Genomic DNA, 23,922 nt, shown 5'->3' with positions numbered 1-23,922 from the left:
AGCGCACAACGCGGGACCGACCACATCTCTCGGTGATTGCTCGAGTTTAGCGCCAATAAACAATCTTCAGACACGGATTTGGCTTTACCGACGCGCTGCCTGCCAAAATCACATTCGCGAAGATCAAGTCCCGGATTGGTGACGCCAGTGGACCTATGAGTAAATCGGCTATCGAATCCTGGCTTTCATCGGCCGGGGCAGAGCAAGAAAATGGTGAACCTATTTCAGGATACGTTTGGCAAAGGGATCGCGTTTCGCAGGATTGGGAAAAGTCGATGGAGTTTGCGAGGAATGTATTGTTGGAGAGCAGAACGAGTGTAAGAAGCAGATTCTTGAAGGAGGAATTGTTTCCGTTGGCGAAGCACGGAGGTACGATATTTGCGATTCCTGCCCTGCGGAGAAAATAACGATTTTTTATGCACTCGCAGACTTGAACTTGGAGCAAATACTAGATGTATTCAAACTCTTGACTCTTACATATCCACGTTATGCAGATTCGCCATCGCGAGCAGCAGTTGAGGCAGTCGGAATGGAGATGGCTCGGAGGGATGAACTACGTGGAACCGAAAACGGTGCAAAAGATGATCAAAAAATGGGAGTGGCAGAGCAGATCTTAGGTTGGCTTTCAAACGAGGTCTCTCAACTTGTCAATCGTGGGTCATCTAGGTGCGAAGTCAACGTCTGCACCTCTCTGTCCGAATCACTGACTGAAAACTAATCGATTGCCTCTATCATAGCTCCTATGCACCCTCCAACCTCTATGTTTTGCTCAGTTGGTGCTGCGGGTTATTCACCGTATGTGTCGAGACCAATCCCACTTTCGCGGAATCTCAGTCGTGGAACTCGATGCTTTCGTCTATGGCGACGCTATTAGACATGTTATCCAGCTCTCAGCAGGCGAAACCCTCTCTAAAAAACGGTGGTCTAGTGGTTGTCCGCCGTGCTCTCCGATCGGTGAGATGAATCCCCGATCTCCCAGCATTCATGCGTGTCCTAACTACAGGTACCGTTTGTAGGCCGGTGATAATGTGCTCACAATTATCTCTACCCTATTATCCCTTTCAAAGGCCGGAGAGTTCCCTCTTCGTTTCATCCCACTGATAGGTGTTTCTGTCAGTGTGCTGATACGACTGAAAACCATCGAAATAGCACCTCTGGAACGTCTTCCCGTTCATCTGAAAAAGGAGCTCGTGTCATTGTACACGAGCTCTGTCCTCGCGTCGAAAATGTCTGTACCTCCGCACGTTCTGGTAAGTGGTTCCGGGGTGACGTTCGTACTCGATATCGTACTTAATGATGTATTGATCAGAGTGCTCTGAGTGACCCGATACATGTATATTTCGTTGAAGACGATCTCTTGACTGCGGTGCTACCGACTGCGGAGAAGGCCCTTCTTCGAGCCCCAGAATACTCGCTTGATGGTTCGTCTTTTCGAGTTCTATGGCGTGGTCGGGCACATATTTAATCCCCATTTTTTTAGTGTTAACTCACTTCTTCAAATTCTACAATCATCGAATAGATGACGACATCTTTAAACGTGTTGTCTCACAAGCAGTCAACTGCTCCAAGTCTAGCAATCCTGTCATTCGTGCAAGCTCGATTTCCTTATTTCATACCCTCGTTGCGAAGGACAACACGGAGAACAGTCTTCGTCTTGCCGTCACCGAGATACTAGCCCTTCCAAAAACCGGCAAGACGACAGGCCCGGATCATAGGATTGCCTTGTTTGCAATGGTCGCCAGTATACCTCCGTCGAACGAACTTTCTCTGTCTGTTTTGGAGACTGCAACTCCCTTGTTATCTAAAGAAACCCACGAAGGAGCCGTAGCTGTCATCGCGAAATCCCTAGCACCCCACATGGGGCACCTCCTCAAGAGCGATATTCCAGTCCCGAAAGATGTAGTCGCATTGGTAGCAAAGGAGATGGGTAACTTGAAGCCTCACATGAAGAGGGCGTTCTCTGTTCTTGCTGGCGGTGCGATATGGGACTCACAAACTCAAGGGGATGAAAAGATCTCCAAGGCCGCTTTGGACTTTGGGAAGGCGGTGTTACCTTATTTCGAGGCTAATTTGAAAAATGTGTCGTCTAATGTTACTTCCGGGCCCTTAGAGGCTTACGTAGCACTCGCGATCCTATTAGGGCCATTCTCAAGACCTGGAATGTTTGGTGCGAAATCTTGTTGTTTTATCTCTAGAGCGGATTCTTAGCGTATACTATTAGGTGATGTGGTCTCGAAGAATGCGGTAGTGCAGTCGGTGGGGACCGGTTCAAGCAAACCGTCTTTCTTGGTGTGGGAAAAGGTTTATCAGAAAATCATCGATGCGGAAGAAGAGAGGTGGTTGTTGAGAGCTGCTGATGCTGCATTACTTTTTTTCAAGAAGGAACTGCAACAAAACGAAACTTTGAGGTGACGCTTTATCAGATTTATACTATTCTGGTTTCTTTCTCACGATAAGTCTGGCATAGGATGCAGCTGGGATTAGTTTTCCTACATCTCGCAGTCAATGGTGTATCATCAGAAGTCAGACGAAGTACTCTCCATGTTCTGGAAGCAACCACCGTTTTACACCCACAGCTGGTCAACAAAATGATCCACGATGCAGTGAAAGGCTTCCTGGCACGTTCGTCAACAACTAGCGAGAACCTGTCAACACAAAATGCCCGGATGTCCAGCTTTCTCCTTAGTTCTGTGCCCTCCAATCTTGAGATTGACATCGAGACACGAGAGAACGTTGTAGTTGAGACATTAATCATTGGTCACCATCAACGGGTTTGTGAGTACACTTCAGTTCACGCAAACGATTTCGGTTTCAGATGCAGATCCCTCTATTTTCAGGTGGAGATTCTCGGCAGACATGGATCGATATAAGCCAGAAAGCATCCTGCGACCCTCGAGAGTTGGTCGAAAGAAATTTGGATAAATTGATCCAACTCATCCTTGACTCTTCTTCTCCGGATGCACCGGTATGTTTATTAAGTCTTCATTCACAGTATACGATTGACCTGTCTTAGGCGGGGTTCTCAGATGCAGCCTATCGAAGTATCACGACACTGGCCTTCGTAGCATCCGATGTTGTTCTCCCTCGCGTCATGGACCAGTTAAAACAGGACATCAACCAAGATGCCATCAACTCTCTAACGGAGTTTGAGTTCGGAGTTTGGTCTACGCCAGAAGGAACAACCTACGTGGATGGTACGTGTACTTTCGGAAGTGAAGTTGGTACCCGCTGAAAGTTTGATTAGTTTTGTCTAGGACGAAAGATGATGCTCAACCACGTAAGGGAAAGGGCGCCGAGATCGCTCAATGGGAGGCAGATATTAGGAGATCCCTGGCAAACAAAAAGGCTGCAACCACAGCCACGCTTACGAAACAACAGCTATCGGCTGTGAACGCTCAACTCACGAAAGAAGCAGAGATTCGAAAGCGAGTGGCATTAATCAAGTCGAGGTTAGACCGCGGACTCCATTTCGTGAGGTGTGTTATAAACGCATCAGTTCCGGAATTTCGCACGTACATTTCGACTGTCGTCGGCTTACTCTTGGACGGCGCACTGGGAAAGGGGTCCCTTCTTTCTGGACCTACAGCATTGGAGATATATCTTGTAGGTGTCTATGCAGATCTTTGATTCTCTGAGATTCTCACCTTCAACCTACAAGGAACTCGCAAAATGTTGCTCAGAACGTCTAGATACCTTCCGCAAGTGGATTGGAATATCTGTGCTTCGATGCCTTCGACCAAACGTCATTCCGGAGGAGTTACGAGCGGAACCTCTCAGCCGTATGTAGGGTCACTGGTCCTTATAGCTCCGGCTAATTTCTTTTTTATCTGGTCAGAGCTCGTTCTTCGTGTCTTGCACCGTGTTCGTTATGTGTCGGAGCATGCACCCTTCGACTCATCAACCTTCTCCTACATATTTCCTCTCCTTCATCATGTGGTTCTAGAAGGAGGCGTCCCTACGGAAGACCCCGAAGAAATACTGGAACAATTAACATTGGCCCAGGACATCGTCAGATTTCACTGTGGAGAATGTACGTGTTTTTGAAGTTGGAAAACAAACGGGACCCTTCACAATTGCTCTCACGTAGTCTCCGATCTTAGTTTCCCCCGCGTGTACACGATCCGCCTTCTCATCCACCTTATTCGCCTTCAACCTAAGCTAAGCAAAGAAGCGTCCTCCTCCTTGATCGAATTAGGGGAAGCCATCCGAGGCTCGGCGTTAAGGGAGGAAATCGACACTCTTCTACAAGGTACTCTTCACCAGGAGGTATATGTCCGGAACTCCTGCCTTCAGACCTTACAGGTCTGTATTCTCGTTTCAGTTATTTGGTAAACATTTTGACATCCCATTCCGTAGCCTTTCGACTTAACGGACCTCGATTGGTCGCCAGAATTATGGATTGCTTGTCATGACGAAGACGAACAGAACGCACGGTTGGCCCGTCACATATGGGAAGACAATGTCTTAGATGTACCTCAATCCTTCCTTGACCAGTTGTTGAAGTTCCTGGGTATGCGTCTTCTTATAAACCTTCCCCAACTATCAACTCATGACGCTTAGAACACGACAATCTCTATGTTCGCTCCAGTGATGCTGCTGCTATTGGAGAGGCTGTCGAAACTTGGCCGCAGAGTCTCAAAGATACGATTACCGCTTTGCGAGAATATTACAGAGATAAGGTGACATCCATCATCTTTGTTTTTTCCACGTGATCGCGGTGCTGACACCTTCCAGGCTAAAATCCTTGCACCAGAATACGACGAATATGTATGTCTGCTCGAGGTTTTCTCCTTTATATGTGCCTTTCTAATGGTGTTCAAGGGTATGGTAATTGCACAGAGCTTAGAACGTTCCGATCCATGGCAGGCGCGTGCTGCAACGGCCGCAACCTTTGAATCTTTAGCTCCCCACTTTACAGAATCCGAGGTGCCACTCTTCTTCCGATTCCTCATCGAAGATGAAGCTCTCGGTGATCGTGACTCTCAAGTCCGTAGAACTATGCTTTCCGCTGGTACCACCATTATCGACCTTCATGGTGCCTCCTGTATCGCTTCGCTCGTGGCGATGTTCGAAGAGCATCTCAGCAAACCGAGTCCTGCTACCGAGGCCGCTGATCAGATAAAGGAGGCAGTTGTCATCTTCCTTGGAAGAGTAGCACGCCATCTTGACCCTTCAGACACTCGTATATCGTCGATCGTCGATCGTTTGGTACATGCCCTCAAGACGCCATCCGAACAAGTTCAGATTGCGGTTTCTGAGTGCCTCTCACCTTTGGTCAAGGTCATGAGGCCAAAGGTCGCGTCGCTTGTTGACAGCTTGTTCGATGACTTGCTGAACTCTCCGAAATACGGTACACGGCGTGGAGGTGCTTATGGACTGGCCGGCGTTCTCCGTGGAACGGGGATTGCCGGAATGAAGGAATTCAACACGATCAGGCGTCTGAGAGAAGCCACCGAGGAAAAGAAGCGGTATGAGCCCCGACAGGGTGCCATGTTTGCCTTCGAAACTATGTCGAGTACACTTGGTCGTTCATTCGAGCCCTACATTGTCTATGTCCTGCCTCTGCTTCTTTCCTCCTTCGGAGATTCATCTACGGATGTCCGGGAGGCTACTCAAGATGCTGCTAGAGTGATCATGAGTCGCCTATCGGCATACGGAGTCAAGCTCATCTTACCCTCACTTCTATCTGGCCTGGACGAGAAACAGTGGCGGTCTAAAAAGGGATCCATTGAATTATTAGGAATGATGGCATATTGTTCTCCCCGACAGCTCTCTGTCTCTCTCCCTATCGTTATCCCCCGGTTGACTGGCGTCCTAACGGACTCGCATGCTCAGGTCCGCACTGCAGCGAACAAGAGCTTGAAGCAATTTGGTGAAGTTATCAGCAATCCAGAGATCCAGTCGCTTGTTCCTGTGTTGTTGAAGGCGTTGGTCGACCCAGCCAAGACACCAAATGCTCTTTCTGGACTGTTGAAGACCTCTTTCATGCACTATATCGATCATTCTTCTTTAGCATTAGTATGCAACTGTCGATCAAACGTAATCACTCATACTAATTGCAAATTTACTAGGTCATTCCTATTGTCGATCGTGGGTTGAGAGAGCGAGGAGCTGAAACCAAGAAGAAAGCTGCTCAAATTCTCGGAAATTTGGCGTCTCTAACAGACTCAAAAGACTTCATTCCCTACCTTTCGCAGCTTTTACCCCTGGTACATGTTGTTCTGGTTGACCCGGTACCAGAAGCCCGGGCAACGGCTGCCAAAGCTCTCGGGACCCTCGTGGAACGCCTCGGAGAAGTCAACTTCCCAGATCTCGTCCCCGGACTCCTCCGCATCCTCAAAACTGATACATCAGGTGTAGATCGACAAGGAGCAGCTCAAGGTTTGAGCGAAGTCCTATCTGGGCTCGGAATGGAGCGTCTTGAAGGTCTGCTCCCTGACATTATTGTCAATGCTCAATCGCCTCGTGCCACTGTCCGCGAAGGGTTCATGTCACTCCTTGTCTTCTTACCATCGACGTTCGGCACCCGATTCCAACCGCACCTCCCGAAGATTATTGCCCCCATTCTCAACGGTCTTTCAGATACCGAGGAGTACGTACGTGATGCCGCTATGAGAGCTGGGCGAATGGTTATTACAAACTATTCTAACAAAGCAATTGACTTGTTATTGCCAGAACTGGAACAAGGCATGTTCAATTCAGGATGGCGTATTAGGGTAGGTCTTCATTTTCAGGTTTTTTATGAGATTGAGATGGTTTCTGTTACGACAGCATGCTTCTATCACCCTTGTTGGAGAGCTTATGTTCAAAGTATCTGGAATATCCGGGAAACCATCCGATGTGGATGAAGCGGAGGAAGCTGAAGCTGCGACCGCAGAATCCTCTCGTCGTGCACTCACTGAGGTGCTTGGTGTAGAGCGCCGTGACCGTCTATTGGCGTACCTCTATTTGATCAGGCAAGACGGTGTTGCTAATGTTCGTCAAGCGTCAATCCAAATTTGGAAGGCATTGGTTAGCAATACTCCTCGAACAGGCACGTACAAATTTGACGCCTCTCACACCGGCTAACGTCTCTTTAAGTTCGCGAGATTCTTCCCGAGCTTGTCAATCAGATTATATCCCTGATACCCAGCGAAGAATTCGAGCAATCGGAGGTATGTCCTCAACACTTTGGTGCAAATACTCTACACAACTGAAACGGCGTGGTTTGCAGACCGCCGGAAGAACGATTTCAGAACTCTGTCGTAAATTCGGTGAACGTATTGTTGGGGAAATTATGCCTATCCTTCGCTCCAAAGTCTCGTCGACAGTTTCAAGATCACGAGAGGGTGTATGTTTGGCCTTGTGTGAAATCATGTAGGTTCAATCGCTGGTTCTCGTGGATCTGGCACTTACTTTTTGTACAGGGAGAACACAACAGATACACAAAGAGAAGATCACGAAGACGAAATTATTTCGATGGTCCGGATTTGCCTTGTGGACGACGAGGCAAATGTTCGCTCCGCCGCAGCAAAGGCATTCGATATCCTACAAGAATATATTGGTGCTAAAGCCATCGATCAGACTATACCTACTCTTTTGGAAGCCCTTCGTCAGCCCGGAAAAGGTTCGGGGACTGCTCTGGAGGCTTTGAGAGAAGTAATGAGTGTATGTCGCTTTGTGCATAAGTCCTGTTAAGTCCTGATCGTTCCTTGTTTAGGTCCGGGCTTCCACTGTCTTCCCTGTTCTCATACCTACCTTGACGGCCATTCCAATGACTGTGTTCAATGCTCGCGCATTGGCGGCACTTGTAGCGGTAGCTGGTGATGCTCTGAGCAAGCGTCTTACGGTTATCTTGAATTCTCTTGTCAAGGTCGTCGAAGAAGAGAACGAGGATGAAGAACTGAAAGCTGCGGTGGACGAGGCTTTACGCGCCCTGTTGGGTTCAATCAATGATTCCGAGGGTCTTAACACTTTGATGATGACTCTCCTCGGATGGTGAGTTCTTCGGCCTGCATCCACTTAATATGCTTACATCGCCTAGGACAAAACATGATTCTCCCCAGCGTCGTGTCAGTGCATTCGACTTTTTCGGCCTGTTCTGTGAAGAGTCGGAGATGGACTCGTCTCTTTACCGAGTCGACTGGATACGACAACTAATCTCCTCAATGGAAGATACCAATACCGAAGTACACACTGGTGCTCAACGTGCTCTCGACACCTTTGTCAAATCCGTTCCCAAAGACGAACTTGAACCTCTCGTCGTCCCACTCCGCCGCACCATCGAATCAACTGGTATCCCGGGTCAACACGTCGATGTTCCAGGATTCAGTCTTCCCAAAGGCATTGCACCTACTGTTCCCATTATCATTGCTGGTCTTACGACAGGCAGCAATGAACAACGCGAGGCTGCAGCGTACGCTATCGGAGACCTCGCCGAAAGGACGTCCCCAGATTCATTCAAACCCTTCGTTGTGCCATTCACCGGTCCTCTTATTCGTGTTGCGACCCAAGCAACAACATATCCTCCCGCTGTCAAGACTGGTATATTAAGCGCTTTGATGAGTATGCTGGAGAGGATCCCGCAGTTTGTTAAACCATTTTTCCCCCAGCTGCAGAGAACGTTCATGAAGAGTGCGAGCGACCCTGCTTCGATTAATGTTAGGAATAAAGCGGCTGCAGCTCTCGGTGTCTTAATGCGTAATCAGCCAAGAGTGGATCCAGTGGTGACGGAGCTGATCAGTGGTGTCAAGGCCGCAGACGACTCCATTGCTGCTAGTTTGACATTGGCTCTTTCCAAGGTTGTAGAAGGTGCGGGCACAAATGTAGGGGACAAGGCTAGAGAGGCTTGTGTTGAACTTGTCGCCGAAGCCTTCAGAGACAAGAGCTACGATGGTACGATCTTCTCCTACCTTCGGGACCGCAAAATTGATTACAGGAACTTTTTCATCAGAATCATATGCCCCATCTGTAGCTGCACTGTTTGTTTCTCTCTCCACCTTTCCTGAATTGCTGAGACCAGTGATAGAGTGGGTGCCCCGCTTTCTCCTTTTTGTATCCCTACCTCGCGCGCTAACCTTTTTTGTGATAGAACCTATCTCGTGGCCGGTACTTCGCCCAGCGTCATGTCATCTCATGTTCTTCTCAGAGTGATCGAAACATGGTCAGATGCGCCTGAAAGAGGTGAAAATATTCTCGACAAGCTTGGACTGATGTCGAGCATTGCAAAAAAGGTGCAAGAAAGCGCTGCTAGCGATAGACCCGATATAGGAAGGCCTGCTAGAGAGGCAAGAGACCTGTTACGCAATTTGATATAGGGGTGTTACACAGATTGTACAAATGAGCACTACCACGCACAAAAATTGAACTGCTGTAGACCTCTTTAAGTATCCTCGGCATTACTTGTCTGATTATCTGTTCTGTCATCAGCCAGCTGTCGAACGCCCATTCCTAACTTCGCTTAATGGTAATAAACAATCTTATCTAGGTTTACATGAATCAGGTTTAGCTGGGGCCATATGATGAGCTTTCTTCAGATTTTCCATCGTCGTGGCCATAGAATTGTGCCAAGAAGATTCATGTCAACCTCGTTACCACCTTCCCCGATACCGATCTTCACGACAGTTGACTCGTACAGAGAATGGCGACGTTCAGCGTTAGACGCGAAGAAAACAGTCGGTTTTGTGCCCACGATGGGTGCACTTCATGACGGGCATCTGACTCTAGGTGAGCGACAGAGAAAATTGGGACTTGGGCTTGGGCAAGTACTCAAGTTTGCGTAGTTCGTCGATCTCTCGCGGAAAACGACCTCACAGTGCTCTCTATATTTGTCAATCCAGCTCAATTTGCCCCACACGAAGACCTTGCAACTTATCCCCGAACACTGCCTAGGGACATCGAGCTTCTGTTTCAACAGAGCTACACAGTTCCCACCCAAACTGCCGAAAATGCACCTCAAATTAGAAAAGCTTCAACGATATTCCTTCCATCAGTAGAAGAAATGTACCCGTCCGGTATCAGCCAAACTGTTGCGGACCAAAAAGGGACTTTCGTCGAAGTGAAGGGGTATGGCGAGCAAATGGAGGGCAAAAGTAGACCTACGTTCTTCAGAGGGGTTGCAACAGTCGTAACTAAATTATTCAATGCGGTAGAGGTGAGTAAATTCCAAGCGTTTTCAAATACGCCTTTGCTCAAGGGTTATTAGCCAACTCATGCGTATTTCGGGCAGAAGGACCTTCAACAAGCTATTTTACTTCGCCGTCTCGCATCGGATCTTCTCCTCTCCCATCCAACACCTCGAAATCTCCACATTGTCCCAACAGTCCGCGATCAGTCTTCCGGACTCGCACTCTCTTCACGAAACACATATCTTTCTCCGGCGGGTCAACAGGTCGCTCCGTTACTCTTCTCTGCCTTAACTGTCGCGCAAGAAGCTTGGGATCTTGGTATAAACAAAGCTGCATGCATTCAACGTGCCGTCAATATAATAAATCAAAAGAAAAATGAAGTGCAAGTACAGGGTCTAGATGTCAAGTTGAAGCTGGACTACATACAGATGAACGATGCGAACGAATTTGATGAGTTGGGGGCAGAGGAGACTCGAAATTCGAGGGAACGGCCAGTGATTCTGAGCGGGGCTCTATACGTAGATTCGACTAGGTTGATTGACAATATAATCCTCGGCAACGCTAGTGAGATAATGTATTAGCATTCCTGTTGAGTGTGATGTATGTAGAAAGAATTTTAGTCTCATGTAGTTATGGTAGTTACAACATCCATCACCTAGTCGCCCGCACTCATCTCCAGTAAACGGTCAATGCTCTTCCCGACATCCCCGTTATTAGCTTCCAAGACCAACTCCAAAATCTCCTTGTCCATACTAGGGAAAATCTGAGTCAGCGTTTCTCTTGCCGCAACAGCAGCCTGCTCATGGGCAGCGTCAATCTCAGCCTGCATCCCTGCCAAATCTAACGAAGGTGTCGGTGTTCTCGATATTCCTTCCCCATGCCCGAGATACGGCTGCGAGGGTCCTATCGTTAACGGAGAATTGGTATATGGACCAGTCGCACCGTGACCTTTAGCAGGTCGTGAAGGTGTTTCTGCTACTGAATACCCTGGTGATGTAGGACTCCCCGGCCACGAACCGGACCCTGATGGTGATGGGACCCGTCTCACTCTCTGCTTATACGGTGTTTGAATGGGAGGAGGCGGTAATCCTTCTGCATTCGCAGGCGTCTGCGGTACTCCAGGCGACGCAGTTCTCGACACCGGTAAAGAAACACTCTGGACGTGTCTCTTCACTTCATCAGGGTGATTCCAAGGTATCGGGAAACCGCCCCCTCCTTCTCCTTTCCCTTCCTTACCCAGCTCAAATGGCGCGAATGGCCCTGGTAGGTACGAAGCGAATCGTCCACCAGAGTTACCCTGTGTTGGCGTTGCCCTTCCTGAGGGATTGTTGGACGTGGTTGACTCCAATGTGTCAAGTGCCTCGTTGAATATTCGACTGATGGCATTCAGAGGTTTACTTATCGTGTCGCCTGTCTTCTGCAAGAGCTTTCGTGCATCCTCACTTATCATTTGCGCAGGACTGGGCTGACCTGGCGGTGGCGGTGGTGCTGGAAGTGAGAGGGGTTGAGCGGACTCTTCTCCAGCATGGGAAGAGGACGAGGACGAGCTCGAGAGCGATGAGCCTCGTGGCGGAGAGTTGACTGATGGGTATGGCGAGGAGGGGGGTAGATTCTGTATTGCGTCTTCAACATTTCTAATGGGCGATTAGTATGAGTGGTTACATTTCAGAATTTAAGACTGTTTACTTACCTTTCGAACTCTTCCTGAGTTATAGATGACAGCGACGTGTGATCCATTGTCTCTATGAAGGCTACGGCACCCATCTGTACGCGGTCGGTTAGCGAGAGTGATATGATGTTGCTCCTGACTTGCCAGACTAGACAAGTAATACCCTGCTTCACTCAGCAATTTTTCAGGATTTCTGAATCGGTTGATGTATCTGTGTGACAGACGCTGAACGACCAAAGGTGAACAAGCTACACGAATGCAACTTACTCGACATTCGATAACAAATTTTCAGGGTTCGCTTTAAGGACGACGAATATCAGGATCGGCACAAATGAATCGGCACCTTCTTCTTTCCGTAAATGTCGTATCAAACCTGGAAATTAGGTCAGAAAGCAGTCAGTACAAGAAAAAGAGCCCAAAGCAGACCAAATATAACCTTGCAGCAATTGAGTATACATATCAGTTTGTCCCGTGGGGCCTTGTAGTGATTGATCTTGAGCAATTCTTTTTGTTTTGCGCCTTGGAATTAACGATATAAACAAAAGAAGACCCGCACCTCACTCACCTTGCTCCGCAAACATCAAGAAACCTTTGCTCCCCTCTCCTTCAGGAATATCTAGATGTTTCTCCTCCAGCCAACCAAACAGCGCTATTCGTTGTTGAAGGACACGATCCCTTTCTAGATCGTCGGTGGTGATTTGTCGTCTGGAAGAACCTTGTGCGATAGCGGGTGTGAAGGTGCTGTTCAATCGTGAGCAATTTCTCTTCTCCCAAAACTACTGAAGTACTCACAACTGATACAACTGATTCATAATCAACTTCTCCATGCCTTCCATGGCATTGTCAAACTCCGCGTCGGACGCGATCCGCCATATGTCGCATTCGCGCATGTGTTTGGCAATGAACTACAATGGGACTGGGACTGAGCAATTGGTATGATGGAGTAGGTTCACAACATACACTCAAAAAGTCGCCGATAACCTTGATCTGATCATGCGTCGTGAACGTCCTTTTGGCAAAGTTGCCCAAAAACCTGGGCATAGTATAAAGGCGCCTCAAAGGAAGATAATAGTAAGGGACACCCACGAATTGAGGTATCTAGCCACAGGCTCCGCACTTCGCGTTTTCATCTGGTCAAGGAACTTTTGAAAATCAAAAGGTGGATCTCCGTTCGTGTCATCGCCACGAGCAGTGGTACCGCTGAATTGTTGGCGTGAACTTTCCCCTTCTTCTGCTCTACTTTCCCCTCCGTCATCTGCACCGCTTTCCTTTTGTTTCTGCTTCTTGTTCTCCGAGTCCGTTGCGCCTGTGGCCGTCGACGCGTCACCTTGTTGCTCGGCAAATCTCGATAACGTATTTGGTGATGGAACCGACTTTGCAGCGTCTAAAGACACGGGTCTCGTAGGTCGAGGTAAAGAGGGGATAGAGAACGATCGAGCGAGTGCAGCCAATGATGGGAAAGCGCTAGTCGATGTCAATTCGTTCGCTACAGACTGCTGCGACGACAAAGGAGATGGATGGACTATTCCCTGCTGAGAAGGTAAGGAACCTCCCGGCGCATCCTGCGAAGTTTCTTTTGTTTTACCCGTATCATTCACCTCCCTTTCATCGTCATCCTTTGATGGAACTGGAGGCGGTAGCAGCGGACGTCCTTCCGAATTCTCCCAAGCTTTCCGTGCGTCCGTTTCTTCTTGACTTGCTAATGGATCAAACTCAACCAAAATATCTTGTTCGGGTGTGTACTGAATCGTGTGAGGTTTCTCTTGCGATCGTTTAGTAGCACCGTCGGAAGCTGTTGCCGTAACGTCCAAAGAAGGCACACGAAGAACTTGAGGTTTGCTAGGTGACTCTTCGTCTCGCCACGGATTCGGTGATACTGAGCCACTGTTCATTTCGATACTGGCGGGCAATGGGTAAGAAGAGATATGTCCGGCCACGTGTTTATCGCCCCGCAATTCTGTTAACACGTTTTCCGATGCGCAATAATGATGTTGTGCCAAGGCAGCAACACGCTCTGAAAAAAAATCTATTGATACACCATACCTAATACAACTGATCCGTAACGAAAAACAGATATGGTAGCATAAAATGAAAGTATATGCCGTTGTAACCGATGACGAGGGTATGCATAAGAGGGTGCGGGATATTTTTGTGTGGATCCATTAAGAAGGGAGAGAAGGTCTCGCATGTTTGACGACAAAGAAATAAAAAAGTAATAAATCAAAAAGGAGTGTCTAGTTTTCCAACAAGAATGAGGTTCAATGCCGAACCATTTTAGCTGCACATCCCGACGCCGGACATTACAGAGCTACGAAGCGAAGGCCGTCTGGTTCAGGAATGAACGGCTCTGTCTCCTCCTCGAGTGCTGTATCCGCACTCCTTCTCAGCAAGTCCTCTCGGGCTACCATATCCTGCAAATGAGCAGACAAGATCCTTTCTCTCTCTCTGGCCAGTCTTTCAATGTGGTTATCCAAATCGCCTACCCTATCCCTCGCATATTCCCTTGTGCGGTCACTCCGTTCCAATAGCCTTCGTACCAAAGCCACTGCATTATCATCCTCTATCCCTGACAGAAGACGAGAGATGCGGCTGTTGGCACTACCACCACTCTCGTCTCGGTTCGTTGAGGAATGACCAGTGTCGGCGTTCACCGAAGAAAGACGTTGGTATGAAGACCGTTCGTGCCACGACCCAGCACCCGGCATCAGTGACTCGGGATGTTGGTGGACTGGACCCAGCGATCGAGTGCGAGATCGACGAACGGAACGCATGGAGGGGGTGGCGGAAGTGGAACCTGAATCAATACGCGGTCGAATACGACGTAAGGTGGTTGACTGCAGCTCATCTTCCTCTGGACGACTTCGCGACCAAGTGTATAACCTCGGGGATACGCTGAGTGGAGGAGAAAGCGATTCTCCTTGAGGATTGGTTGGACGTCTTCGACGTGGAGAGGTACCTGTGAGCGATGGGGTAGCTGCAGTAATTGTGGTGGTGGTGGCAGGTGGTGGCAACCTTGCCAAAAGTTCTTCTGTCGGGACAAACCCCGGAAGAGTTGGCGAATAGACTGGATCAGGGGTCTGGGGTGAAGCCGACCTAGGAGTGGTGGTCCCTGATGAACTCGCTGATTCCAACAGGTCCATCTGAGAAGGTACTGGTGGTGGCGAAGGGAGAGAATTAGTTCTTCTCACAGTCCTGGCCCACATATTGGGACCGACAGCAACCCAGTTCGTGACTGGTGAGCCAGCATTGGGAGGTAGTAAATCTGGATCGGTATCGGAGGGCGGAACAGACGAGGAAATTAGGACCTGTTGTTCTGTCAATTCATCTGGTTCCAGAAAGCGCTCTGTCTGTGCATTTGAAAAGAATTCGTCTGAATCTGGGTCGAAGGGGTTGGTGATGCTCCATCTATCGTATCCGGCTTTCTCTAGGGGATTTTCGGCGGCATAAGCATTGTCTTCGTGGATGACTGGTGCAGCGTAGGCTTGGGAGAACAGAGCACGGCCCATTTTTGTGTTTTCAGAGAGTGAGGAGAAAAAGATGGTGGTGGTTGAGTTTAAAGAAGCCGATGATATTTGTCCGACGCGTTCAACAAATCGCAACGGGGTGTACAAAGCGTGACAAATAAAGCTCAATATATTCGTTTGTGTCACCACAGTACATAGCCTTCCATCATTCCACGACGCAGGCAAATCCCACAGATTATTTATTGTAGAATCCCGCGTGGGCTCCCGATGTTCCCTAAAACGCTCACCAGCTCAATATAATCATCGTTAACGCCGTTCCAAGCAGCTTTTCGCCGAACCCGAATCGGAAATCCGTCATTGCCCCATTGCTACCCGTTTGTGCTGGCTGTGTCACCGACGTGGGTTGGCCCCCAGCGGTTCCGGTTGCGGAACTCTCGAACCTCCAGACGGCATCACTTTCCGACAAAACTCGGCCATCAACAAAGCTGAGAACTCACTGATAAACCGCATAATCGAAGAGGGCGACAGAATCCACCGTGTTGTCCAACGCCAGTGTAAAGTTGTGCTCCGTATTCGTCAAGTTCTCTAGGTTGACCACAGACACATTGTACTGATACTCTGTCGTCAAGTTCTCCGGGGTTCTAACGAAAGGCATGCCAACTTCCTTTCCGTCCAAATTGAAAGACAGACTATAGTTGATGGTTGCTTCCACATTATTCGGTGGGAGGATACAGAACACCTCGAGAGATACACCTGGTCATGGTTCTGATCAAGAGAGACTACTTGGTAGTGAGCCCTAGAACATACCGGTGAATTCGAAATTAATTCCGCTGGAGCTATTGCTACTCGCAAAGTGGGTGGTATCATGCCAGGTACCCTTGTACGCCTTTGTCGTGTCAGGCTTCAAGAGACATGTCGAACATATGACACCCCCCCAACCACCTATGTAGGTCGGTTTCGTCCGTGTCAAAGAGTCTCCCTCTTCATCGTCGATGAAAGCTTGTTGAAGGTCAGCAGCAAATGTCAAAGACCATATAGAGAGGAGTGAAACGAAGAAAATGGTGTGGTGGAACCGCATGACGCTTGTGAAGTGCAGCAAGGAAAAGGTTGTCCCAAGCTCAGGGAAAGCTATCGTTTTTCTTCAGATTGAAATTCACATCCGGCGGTTCTTCTCCCGGTTATGTTCCTGAAGTCCCTGCAATGTTTATATTGGACACGTCGACCATGAGCTGTGTATGCTTATTTTGATGACTCCCTGTACTGTGTTCGCAGGATCCCCGTGTTCTGGCAGCAGATAATTGACAGTCAATGGAACCATCAGGCCTCAGGTTTCAAAGTTGCGCCGACAAGTTGATGCAACTGTCGTCTCTTCAGCTTGTGCAAGGCAGCTTTAATGGTTTCCCCACAAGGAATCGATATACCTTGATAGTACATGCACATGTTGCAACATGCGAGAATCGGTCGAGCGGACTGTTGATCATTACCCAAATTCTGTGTCCTGCATAACTCGCTACTTAGACTACAATATTCCGGGGTTAAAGTAATAGCTAACAGCGGGTCGCCCATGACATGATCAAGGCTATCGTTTGAAAGGCCGGTGACATGTCTGTGGGATCCTTGGACTTAGAGGGCGTTAGAGCGCATGTACTTAGGAGCTCGACCTAAATATAGCTTGTACGATTAGAATTCAAAGCATTCAATATTCAATCACTGCACGGGTCTCACCTATAGCTACGTATAATCATCGTACGGGGCCAAGTGTTTCTGTATGTGGCAAATGCATACATATATAAGGAGAAGTAAGAACTGTGGCGTTGAGGACGCAAGAAAGACCGCCACAGTTACGCGAGCTAGGTTCAGCCCCATCGCTTATCATGTTTTCCTGCACTCTCTGCCAGTAGCCAGCATCCAGGTTCTTCTCTTCTCTGCCTTGCACTGGAACCCGAGGTAACGACCAAACACCAAGTATCCTCTTCATCTTTGCTCGGATCGCGTATGGGCGTGCATTCTGGCGAGTCCAGTAGTGATGGTGGTATGTAGCACACGGGACTCCAAGTGCAGGCATGGCCAACGATAGACACGAATTGGGGATCCCTGGAACCTGAGGCCTGAGAATGGAGTTGCTTCCTGAGAGATCAACCGAGAAGGGGTAAGTCTGAGGCTGATAGTTTGAAAAAGATTCAACGAGGCGGACGTACATTACGCAGTCGATCACGGATTGGACGAAGGCAGGTGAAAGTAGGCCAGTCCACTTAAAATGCGTCAGAGCACCAATTGTATTGGGAGATGGCGCTTCATATACCGCGACGAAAGGATCGACGCGATCGTTTGCTTGTAACCTTTCATTTCGAATGAGAATGTACCAGGAATTCTTCAACGGACCGTTACCTCTGTGAATTCAGACCAGCCATCCCAATCCACTCGAGTAGCTGCTCAATCGATTCTTCATGATCTTCCATCTGATCTTCCATTCGGGACTGTCCATCTAACTCCAAAGATTGTGGCTTTGGTCTCTCCACTATTTGTACTATTGGTATCTTCACGTTTTCCTGGTGAAAGGTTTCGCAATTTATATCCTTAAGAATGACTTCGCTTTCGTTGAATTGTTCGTCGATGAACTTTGAGAACTTTTCTATTTTGAATGAGGATTTTATCAGTACGAACGATGATCGCGAGTCCATTCCACAGACCTTCTTCGGCTGACGAACACAGAACTCTCCACACTGAACCATCTTTCGACAAGGCTTGTTGACGCCGTCTTCTCTCCTCCAACCTCTTCAGTGAATTGTTCCTCCTTTCCCTGTTTTTTTCCGATTCCGTATGGGGTTGCAGCGGAAGAGTAATAACTACCCACAGGATAGAGTTTCATCAATGTAAGTAACGTAGGTTGACAATAAGACACTCACCGTGCCTCCCGTCCCCCTCCTTCGCCTTTCCTTTCCCAAATGACACCCGTTTCCCCACGAGGCCTAGTGTTTGATATGTATCCCCAGAAACCGACAAGGTCAGTACGCCTCGATTGTCGATGCACCACACATCTTCATCGGGCATACTGAGGAATAAAATATCACTCCAAATCTGTATCAGCAATCATCAATGAAAGGAGAAGCAGAGACATCTACCTCGAATATCCCAACGTCTTCACAAAGCCTCCAGGTTGTGCAGCTTGCCTGGCGAGTTTCACGAGCGAAACTTCGCCCTTTGCATATCTCGATTTCTTCAATGCGGAAAAAGCATTCTCAAGGTGCGAGTTGGATGGAAAAATCACGTCAATCTAAAGTGACAACCAGCACATGGTAAGTACATTTAGCGATGAGTCGAAAAGAGGAGGTTTTTTTCACGTTCTTGTTGTAAGAATGGTCGAGTATTTGCAAATGATTGCAGCTTGGAATGCCCTTGCCCAGTTGTAATCCGTGGATGTTTCGAATCCGGTTGGTTGATCTTCATTTGGAGTGAATGTTATGAAGGAGAGGTCAGGACGGCAGCCGATCCCATGCTAAGCCTCTCAATCGTTCTTTGGAAATAGTCATGTAAAGCAGATTTTTGGGTATTATGTATATCTATATACTTACAATGATTATAATACATGGTGGGATATACGTCTAGAAAATTTCTAATCCAGATACTGCGGTTTCATACCTCATGCAAGCGGAGCTTTGGCGTATTTTCGTCTGAACTTGCTGTCAACGCTCTCGAGGTAATAAGCTCCGGGCCAGATGTTATTGATCGAGCCTTCGGGGACGTAATCCTTTGAATTATGGTTCTTTTCACGAAGCTGTGAACCGACTGGTCAGCCGAAGGCTAAAATCCAGAAACCGAGAGACTTACATGGAGAGCATGGACGAAGTCCTCGCAAGGGACTACCTTCATAGATGCCAGTCTGTTCACTAGATCCATCTTCTCCCTCATCTCCGAAGTGTCGCCATTGACCTTCATGGTGAAGAAGCTGGCAGCGCAACCACTACCGAAAGCGTAAAAACTGATACGCTTGTCTTTGAGCTTCGCGGGTTCGACTGTGCTCAGGAGTGAGGCCAGGCAACCGTACAAACTTGCAGTGTACATGTTACCGAGTCTCTTCGAGCAGGCCATACCAGGTTCGACCTTCTGAGCGAAGCACGCTTTACCAGCAGCAATGAAATCTTTCTCGACGTTCTTGTCTTTGAGAGAAACGGCCTGAGTCATATTACAATATGCATCGGCATTTCCAATGTTGACAAAGGCGGGGGCGTCAGGATTGGAGAGGAAGTCGTTAAAAAGTAGTCGTGCATGACCTTTGGCAGTTTGCTTGCCGTATGGACTGTGGAAGAGAGCATAGTCGACAGAGTCGAGGGAAAAGTGGCCTTTGGGATCTGCTGGTGAATGTCCGTTGGTAAGCCCTGACCTCTTGAGAGCCCTCGCAAACTTCTCCCGGTAGGCGGAGTAAGCATGGTCAAGAGCACCAGTGTAGGTGACAACTGAGACTGGCCCGTCGACTTCAGGGTATTCGGAGGAAAGATTGGGTTTGTAGAAGTCGTATGTATCGGCCATGTAAGTTCCATGAAGCGCTGTAGACAAAAATAGGTGACATCAGGGATTGATCAACTTCGGAAAAATGATAACAAGCGGACTCACGCTCAAACACAACCGGTGCATTGGGGCCTATGAGCAATGCAACAGCACCAGCACCACCTGCAGGTCTTGCGGCACCCTCAGCATACACTGCAATATCAGCTGCAACAACGATCGCGTTCCTTCCGTCCCAGGAGCTGGACTCAATCCAGTTGGTGGCATTGAAAAGCGCAGCTGTGGAACCATAGCAAGCATTTTTGGAGTCAATACCCTCAATGTCGAAATTGCCTGATTCTGCGAACAAGCTCATGAGGGTGGTTTTGACAGACTTGGACTTGTCAATGATAGTCTCAGTTCCAACATCGATGCGACCAATTGATTTGGGGTCAACGTTATATTTTTGAAGCAGACCAGAAACGGCTACGAAAATAAAAAATAAAAACGTCAGACACCTTGTGAAAGCAGGAAGTTGGGGATGCGTACCGTTCAGAGAGAACGAGTTGATGTCTTCGCGGTCATCAGGCCATGCCATGTATTCCTGACCAAGACCGATGGTATATTTTCCTTTTGAAACGCCATCGAATTCCTCGAGGTCTGCTTCAGAGATGCACTACACCAAGGAGGATTAGTTGACACGATGCAAAGCAACTTGAATGCAACGAACACGACGAGGGAAGTAGACTTCGATTCCAAGGATACCGACATCCTTAGGACGAGGGAGCTCTGCAATGTTGTGGGAAGAGGACATGGGCACGGTCATGATGGGGTTGTAAGAGATATGGAGGGAGGTGTGAAATATTGTGACCCGACGCAAGGGTCTTTTATATAGCTCTAGCTAGCGAGGGGATTCCGGAGATGGATAATGTAAAAAAATTGCGTGTATGGTACGATCTTGTTTGTTGGCTCATGTACCAATTCAACCTTGCGCCATTAATGTTTCACTTTTTTTTACGTGTCCGCTGTCTCTTACTCTTCGCCTTGTTTTCTGTAGTCTGTGCTCTTTTCTTCCGACATAGCGAACAAAATAATAAGTGTATATTGGTGACAAGAATCAAGGCATGTAACACCGTCGGCTACTTTAGATAAGATTTTCCGTTTGATGATCAGCGACCTGTGCGGCGTGTGCTATGCACACGTGGATTGGGAGTTTCTGCTGCAGATCGTTCAACACTCCTCGTGCTGACATTCCCTATTAGTATGGGTCACCCAACTTCGGGTTCCTAACGTCCCAGAAAGTAATCGTCTTCATCCCTCGTAACAATCCTGAACCTCAAATCAGACTGCAAGCCACTCGATAGATGGTGACTAAGGTTGCTCGATCATCGTTGTTCATCAAGACGGGCAGTACTGGGCGGTACCAGATTCCACCGTTCATGACGGCTCCCTGTGATTCGAATTCGGAACAATGACCGCACTCTCCCATACCGGTGAGTTTCTTTAGCGATATTTGTGGCTAAAACGTAAACATTCTGTCAGTCAACTGGAAAGCTTAGGGCGGCCGCAGACGTGGTTGAGAGGCTTGAGAAAATCAGAACGACATCAACTCCAAAATACTTTCAGATAAGTAGATCTAGACGAGTTCATTTACCCATCACTTGGCTGTTGGGTTCACTTTGTCAAGGATGCGGCGATGCATGGTGTCAGGATGCTCCATCCAGCATAGCATCCACGGTACCTTCTTCCTCGCGAAAACGCGCCATCCACGGAGATTCATGACCAACGGGATTCTTCCTCCGCCTCTGGTCGTCACAAAGTCCTTCAAAGTGTGTTCAGCACACTTCTGGTAGTGCTCCTCGATTCCCCGTCCATCGTCTCCATCCCCTTGTACTAGCTGGTCCGCGCCAGTCACTGGATCATAATGTGGTCCGTCCCTCTCTACAAAACCCAACATTCCGAAGAACCGGAGAAGCCCTTCCTCGTTCTGGATGGTTTCTCCCGCCGTTCGACTCTGTTCTCATCCCAAGCGAGATGGAAGATGCCCCTAAACGTGGTCTCCAGCTCAAATAAGACGTAATACCGAACTTGAGGGAGGTTTTTAGGATTGGTACTCGTGTCTACTTCCCCCCATAGGTCAATTATTCTGTAATGCGCTAACGCGAAGCTTCAGGCTCAAAGAATTGAAAGGAGTCGAGTCAGAATTTCGTTTGGTGATCAGTCATACAAATCTTCGTACGCTTGTCCAATGTAACGTGGAGTATGGAGTGGTGTTTCACCTCACTCAAGTCTCAACTGCTCTGACTGTTCACTGGTCTCAAGCGCGCAATCAGCTACTTGATACCGCATCAGCGGTATTTTGGACGACAGCATTCGGGAACTGCTAGTATTTGGCGCGCCTCACCACATTCATCATACAAAAAATTTAATTGGAAGGGAATAGATCGAGTGACCAATTACCACGTCAAGCCCATGTTACTATCATTTGAGACCATATCCAATTACGAATGATAGCATACCCCCAGTATAAGCCCTTCTTTCGTGAACGTTTCCAGAGGTCCGACAATCCTGCATCGATCGTATCCACTCTGACACAGAATCTGAAGCTGCTTAAGCCTCTTCACTGCCGGAATTTGGACACTCCACCTCGATTCCACCATCTCAAGAAGATGAGATTCAGTGGCTTTGGTCCACAAATGATAATAGTCTAGCTCCAACTCGTACAAGTTGCTCAAGAACGAGTTATCCATAAAATCGGAGGAAAACGTCATGAGTTGGAGAAACTCGTCCCATAATTCGTCCCGGGTGTTGCACTTGACGAGGCTCAGCCTGCTTAGCGTTTTGGAGAGACTCGTCAGCGAATCAAACAACTCCCGCAAATTCTCGAAATAGATATTGTGTAGAGTGAGAAAGGTAAGCAGGGGTGGGCCAGGTGTGGTAAGAAACCGGTGAAATATCTGTGAGGTTTGAATGTCGACTTCAACGGGTCCATATCGACTGCCGATAAAGAGATTTTTTAACGAAGGGGTGGCGGTGTTGGTAAAGATGGTGCGCAAATCCGTTTCAGCGTGGTGTCCTCTCAAACTAAGGTCCATGTGCAAAGAGGTTAATGATATGGGATCTGGTTCCCTGAGTTCAGTCGGCCAGTTGGTCAAGGATAACCCATTCAGCTGGAGAGAAGTAAGTGACGGGCTTCGTTTGAGAATTTCAAAAAGGCAGGCGCAGTCAACATATGGACCATCCACGTTGAGATACAGTAATGATCTGGTATCGACCCTTAGCCCCAAGCCAAGATTTTCGTAAGTTAATTTGAGCTCGCGCAAAGAAGGCGTAGAGATTATGTCCGGAAATGTCATTGATCTCCCGGACTGGGATATAGCGAGGGCTAAGGTTTTGAGTGCAGGTAGATCATTGGGAAAGGTTCCGGAAGAGAACGGAAGGCGATCAATTATAACTTCCTTCCACCGATGGCTCTGCGTGAGCACTTCGTGATAGACAGGCTTGAATTTGCAGGCGGTATCATTGAATGAGACCTGAAGCGGCGCTCTCCCGGATCTTTTCATACAGAACCGAGTGAAACGAAGCGCTTCCTCAGAATCAAGAGCGCAAGGATATATATCGCTGTGTATACGAGACCACAACGCAGGACACGTGTGGGTGACCGCCCGCCATTTCGAGCAGACCTGACCTAGAATGAGCGCGGGATGTGTTTTCTGTCCAGGATCCTGCATAGATGTTTCGAAGTAAATGCGGAAGACGCTCATCAGGAGCTCCACAGGTAGTCTCCGAACTGCGGGCTTGACCATGCCACTCAGTTGCGTTGCAGATTGAAACAATGAGTTTCGTCGGGCCTGCAGTTCTTCGAGAAGAGAAAGTACTCTCTGCCTCTCCCCTTCATATGCTGCAAGTTCTATCCGGGCCTGGCATAGGTGGCTTTCGATGATAGGACGCTCATCGTGAGATGCAATATAATTGCCTGGGTGCAGCGACAAGAAATGGAGGATTTTGGATCTGATGGGACTGATTTCGGGAGGGAATGTGAACGTGAGAGATTCCCAACCAGACTTTGTGCAATCCTAATGGAACTTGTGAGATTGTATTGAGAACAAGTATTGGATGACTTACCAATGTCGCCATATGCATGAACATGGATGGTGCAAGTTTCGGCGCGTAGTGTGGGAAACCAACGGCATGTCTTCCG

At 48.2% G+C, this 23,922-nt stretch overlaps 8 protein-coding genes across 8 annotated transcripts; 2 read left to right on the top strand and 6 right to left on the bottom strand.

The window, feature by feature from the left end:
- Positions 1-155: 155 nt before the first annotated feature.
- Positions 156-9,296, top strand: E1B28_007382 (uncharacterized protein; the record flags this gene model as incomplete). Its single annotated transcript, XM_043152114.1, has 27 exons — positions 156-369; positions 429-666; positions 738-954; positions 1,017-1,250; positions 1,310-1,421; positions 1,481-2,167; positions 2,222-2,408; positions 2,468-2,775; positions 2,838-2,965; positions 3,014-3,194; positions 3,245-3,603; positions 3,659-3,779; positions 3,836-4,030; positions 4,088-4,302; positions 4,357-4,510; positions 4,561-4,679; positions 4,735-4,767; positions 4,822-6,018; positions 6,072-6,716; positions 6,772-7,033; positions 7,081-7,154; positions 7,214-7,356; positions 7,407-7,647; positions 7,700-7,977; positions 8,024-8,874; positions 8,933-9,008; positions 9,071-9,296. The coding sequence occupies 27 exons, from the start codon at positions 156-158 to the stop codon at positions 9,294-9,296; spliced, it is 7,695 nt and encodes a 2,564-aa protein (XP_043010200.1).
- A 201-nt stretch (positions 9,297-9,497) lies between these two features.
- On the top strand, positions 9,498-10,687 carry E1B28_007381 (uncharacterized protein; the record flags this gene model as incomplete). Its single annotated transcript, XM_043152113.1, has 3 exons — positions 9,498-9,705; positions 9,762-10,132; positions 10,184-10,687. 3 exons carry the CDS (start codon positions 9,498-9,500, stop codon positions 10,685-10,687), a joined length of 1,083 nt encoding a protein of 360 aa, XP_043010199.1.
- On the bottom strand, positions 10,482-13,680 carry E1B28_007380 (uncharacterized protein). The gene is made up of 10 exons (XM_043152112.1): positions 12,862-13,680; positions 12,736-12,808; positions 12,568-12,680; positions 12,341-12,516; positions 12,202-12,279; positions 12,043-12,148; positions 11,920-11,986; positions 11,797-11,870; positions 10,762-11,740; positions 10,482-10,692 (listed from the first exon to the last, which is right to left on the bottom strand). The coding sequence occupies exons 1-9, from the start codon at positions 13,665-13,667 to the stop codon at positions 10,762-10,764; spliced, it is 2,472 nt and encodes an 823-aa protein (XP_043010198.1). The 5' UTR covers positions 13,668-13,680; the 3' UTR covers positions 10,482-10,692.
- Positions 13,681-13,769: 89 nt separating this feature from the next.
- E1B28_007379 (uncharacterized protein) lies at positions 13,770-15,342 on the bottom strand. Its single transcript, XM_043152111.1, has one exon. The coding sequence runs from the start codon at positions 15,279-15,281 to the stop codon at positions 14,076-14,078; it is 1,206 nt and encodes a 401-aa protein (XP_043010197.1). The 5' UTR covers positions 15,282-15,342; the 3' UTR covers positions 13,770-14,075.
- Positions 15,343-15,386: 44 nt separating this feature from the next.
- On the bottom strand, positions 15,387-16,409 carry E1B28_007378 (uncharacterized protein). The gene is made up of 3 exons (XM_043152110.1): positions 16,047-16,409; positions 15,737-15,992; positions 15,387-15,679 (listed from the first exon to the last, which is right to left on the bottom strand). The coding sequence occupies exons 1-3, from the start codon at positions 16,315-16,317 to the stop codon at positions 15,523-15,525; spliced, it is 684 nt and encodes a 227-aa protein (XP_043010196.1). The 5' UTR covers positions 16,318-16,409; the 3' UTR covers positions 15,387-15,522.
- Positions 16,410-16,909: 500 nt separating this feature from the next.
- Positions 16,910-18,569, bottom strand: E1B28_007377 (uncharacterized protein). Its single transcript, XM_043152109.1, has 5 exons — positions 18,146-18,569; positions 17,930-18,085; positions 17,628-17,871; positions 17,438-17,578; positions 16,910-17,366 (listed from the first exon to the last, which is right to left on the bottom strand). The coding sequence occupies exons 1-5, from the start codon at positions 18,288-18,290 to the stop codon at positions 17,096-17,098; spliced, it is 957 nt and encodes a 318-aa protein (XP_043010195.1). The 5' UTR covers positions 18,291-18,569; the 3' UTR covers positions 16,910-17,095.
- A 310-nt stretch (positions 18,570-18,879) lies between these two features.
- Positions 18,880-20,547, bottom strand: HCS1 (ATP-dependent 5'-3' DNA helicase hcs1; the record flags this gene model as incomplete). The annotated part of the gene is made up of 5 exons (XM_043152108.1): positions 18,880-19,014; positions 19,068-19,783; positions 19,851-20,207; positions 20,271-20,397; positions 20,452-20,547. 5 exons carry the CDS (start codon positions 20,545-20,547, stop codon positions 18,880-18,882), a joined length of 1,431 nt encoding a protein of 476 aa, XP_043010194.1.
- A 1,675-nt stretch (positions 20,548-22,222) lies between these two features.
- Positions 22,223-23,898, bottom strand: E1B28_007375 (uncharacterized protein; the record flags this gene model as incomplete). Its single annotated transcript, XM_043152107.1, has 2 exons — positions 23,847-23,898; positions 22,223-23,797 (listed from the first exon to the last, which is right to left on the bottom strand). Exons 1-2 carry the CDS (start codon positions 23,868-23,870, stop codon positions 22,223-22,225), a joined length of 1,599 nt encoding a protein of 532 aa, XP_043010193.1. The 5' UTR covers positions 23,871-23,898.
- Positions 23,899-23,922: the final 24 nt, after the last annotated feature.

Source organism: Marasmius oreades, chromosome 4, assembly GCF_018924745.1.
Source record: "Marasmius oreades isolate 03SP1 chromosome 4, whole genome shotgun sequence".
Taxonomy (NCBI): domain Eukaryota; kingdom Fungi; phylum Basidiomycota; class Agaricomycetes; order Agaricales; family Marasmiaceae; genus Marasmius; species Marasmius oreades.
Note: the sequence above shows the minus strand (reverse complement) of the source record. Positions and strands in the feature narration are given on the sequence as shown.

Bases quoted from the DNA above. Each gene is read 5' to 3' on its own strand.
- E1B28_007378 (XM_043152110.1), bottom strand. From the start codon at position 16,317: ATGCGGTTCCACCACACCATTTTCTTCGTTTCACTCCTCTCTATATGG. The intron at 15,993-16,046 runs GTATGTTCTAGG...AACCATGACCAG, and splicing joins AATTAATTTCGAATTCACCG to GTGTATCTCTCGAGGTGTTC. The intron at 15,680-15,736 runs GTGAGTTCTCAG...TGCCGTCTGGAG, and splicing joins TTCGATTATGCGGTTTATCA to GTTCGAGAGTTCCGCAACCG.
- E1B28_007377 (XM_043152109.1), bottom strand. From the start codon at position 18,290: ATGCCCGATGAAGATGTGTGGTGCATCGACAATCGAGGCGTACTGACC. The intron at 18,086-18,145 runs GTGAGTGTCTTA...TCCTGTGGGTAG, and splicing joins GGAGGGGGACGGGAGGCACG to TTATTACTCTTCCGCTGCAA. The intron at 17,872-17,929 runs GTCTGTGGAATG...CATTCAAAATAG, and splicing joins GTGTTCGTCAGCCGAAGAAG to AAAAGTTCTCAAAGTTCATC.
- E1B28_007380 (XM_043152112.1), bottom strand. From the start codon at position 13,667: ATGAACAGTGGCTCAGTATCACCGAATCCGTGGCGAGACGAAGAGTCA. The intron at 12,809-12,861 runs GTGGGTGTCCCT...TACTATGCCCAG, and splicing joins GTGGCTAGATACCTCAATTC to GTTTTTGGGCAACTTTGCCA. The intron at 11,741-11,796 runs GTAAGTAAACAG...ATCGCCCATTAG, and splicing joins ACTCAGGAAGAGTTCGAAAG to AAATGTTGAAGACGCAATAC.
- E1B28_007379 (XM_043152111.1), bottom strand. From the start codon at position 15,281: ATGGGCCGTGCTCTGTTCTCCCAAGCCTACGCTGCACCAGTCATCCAC.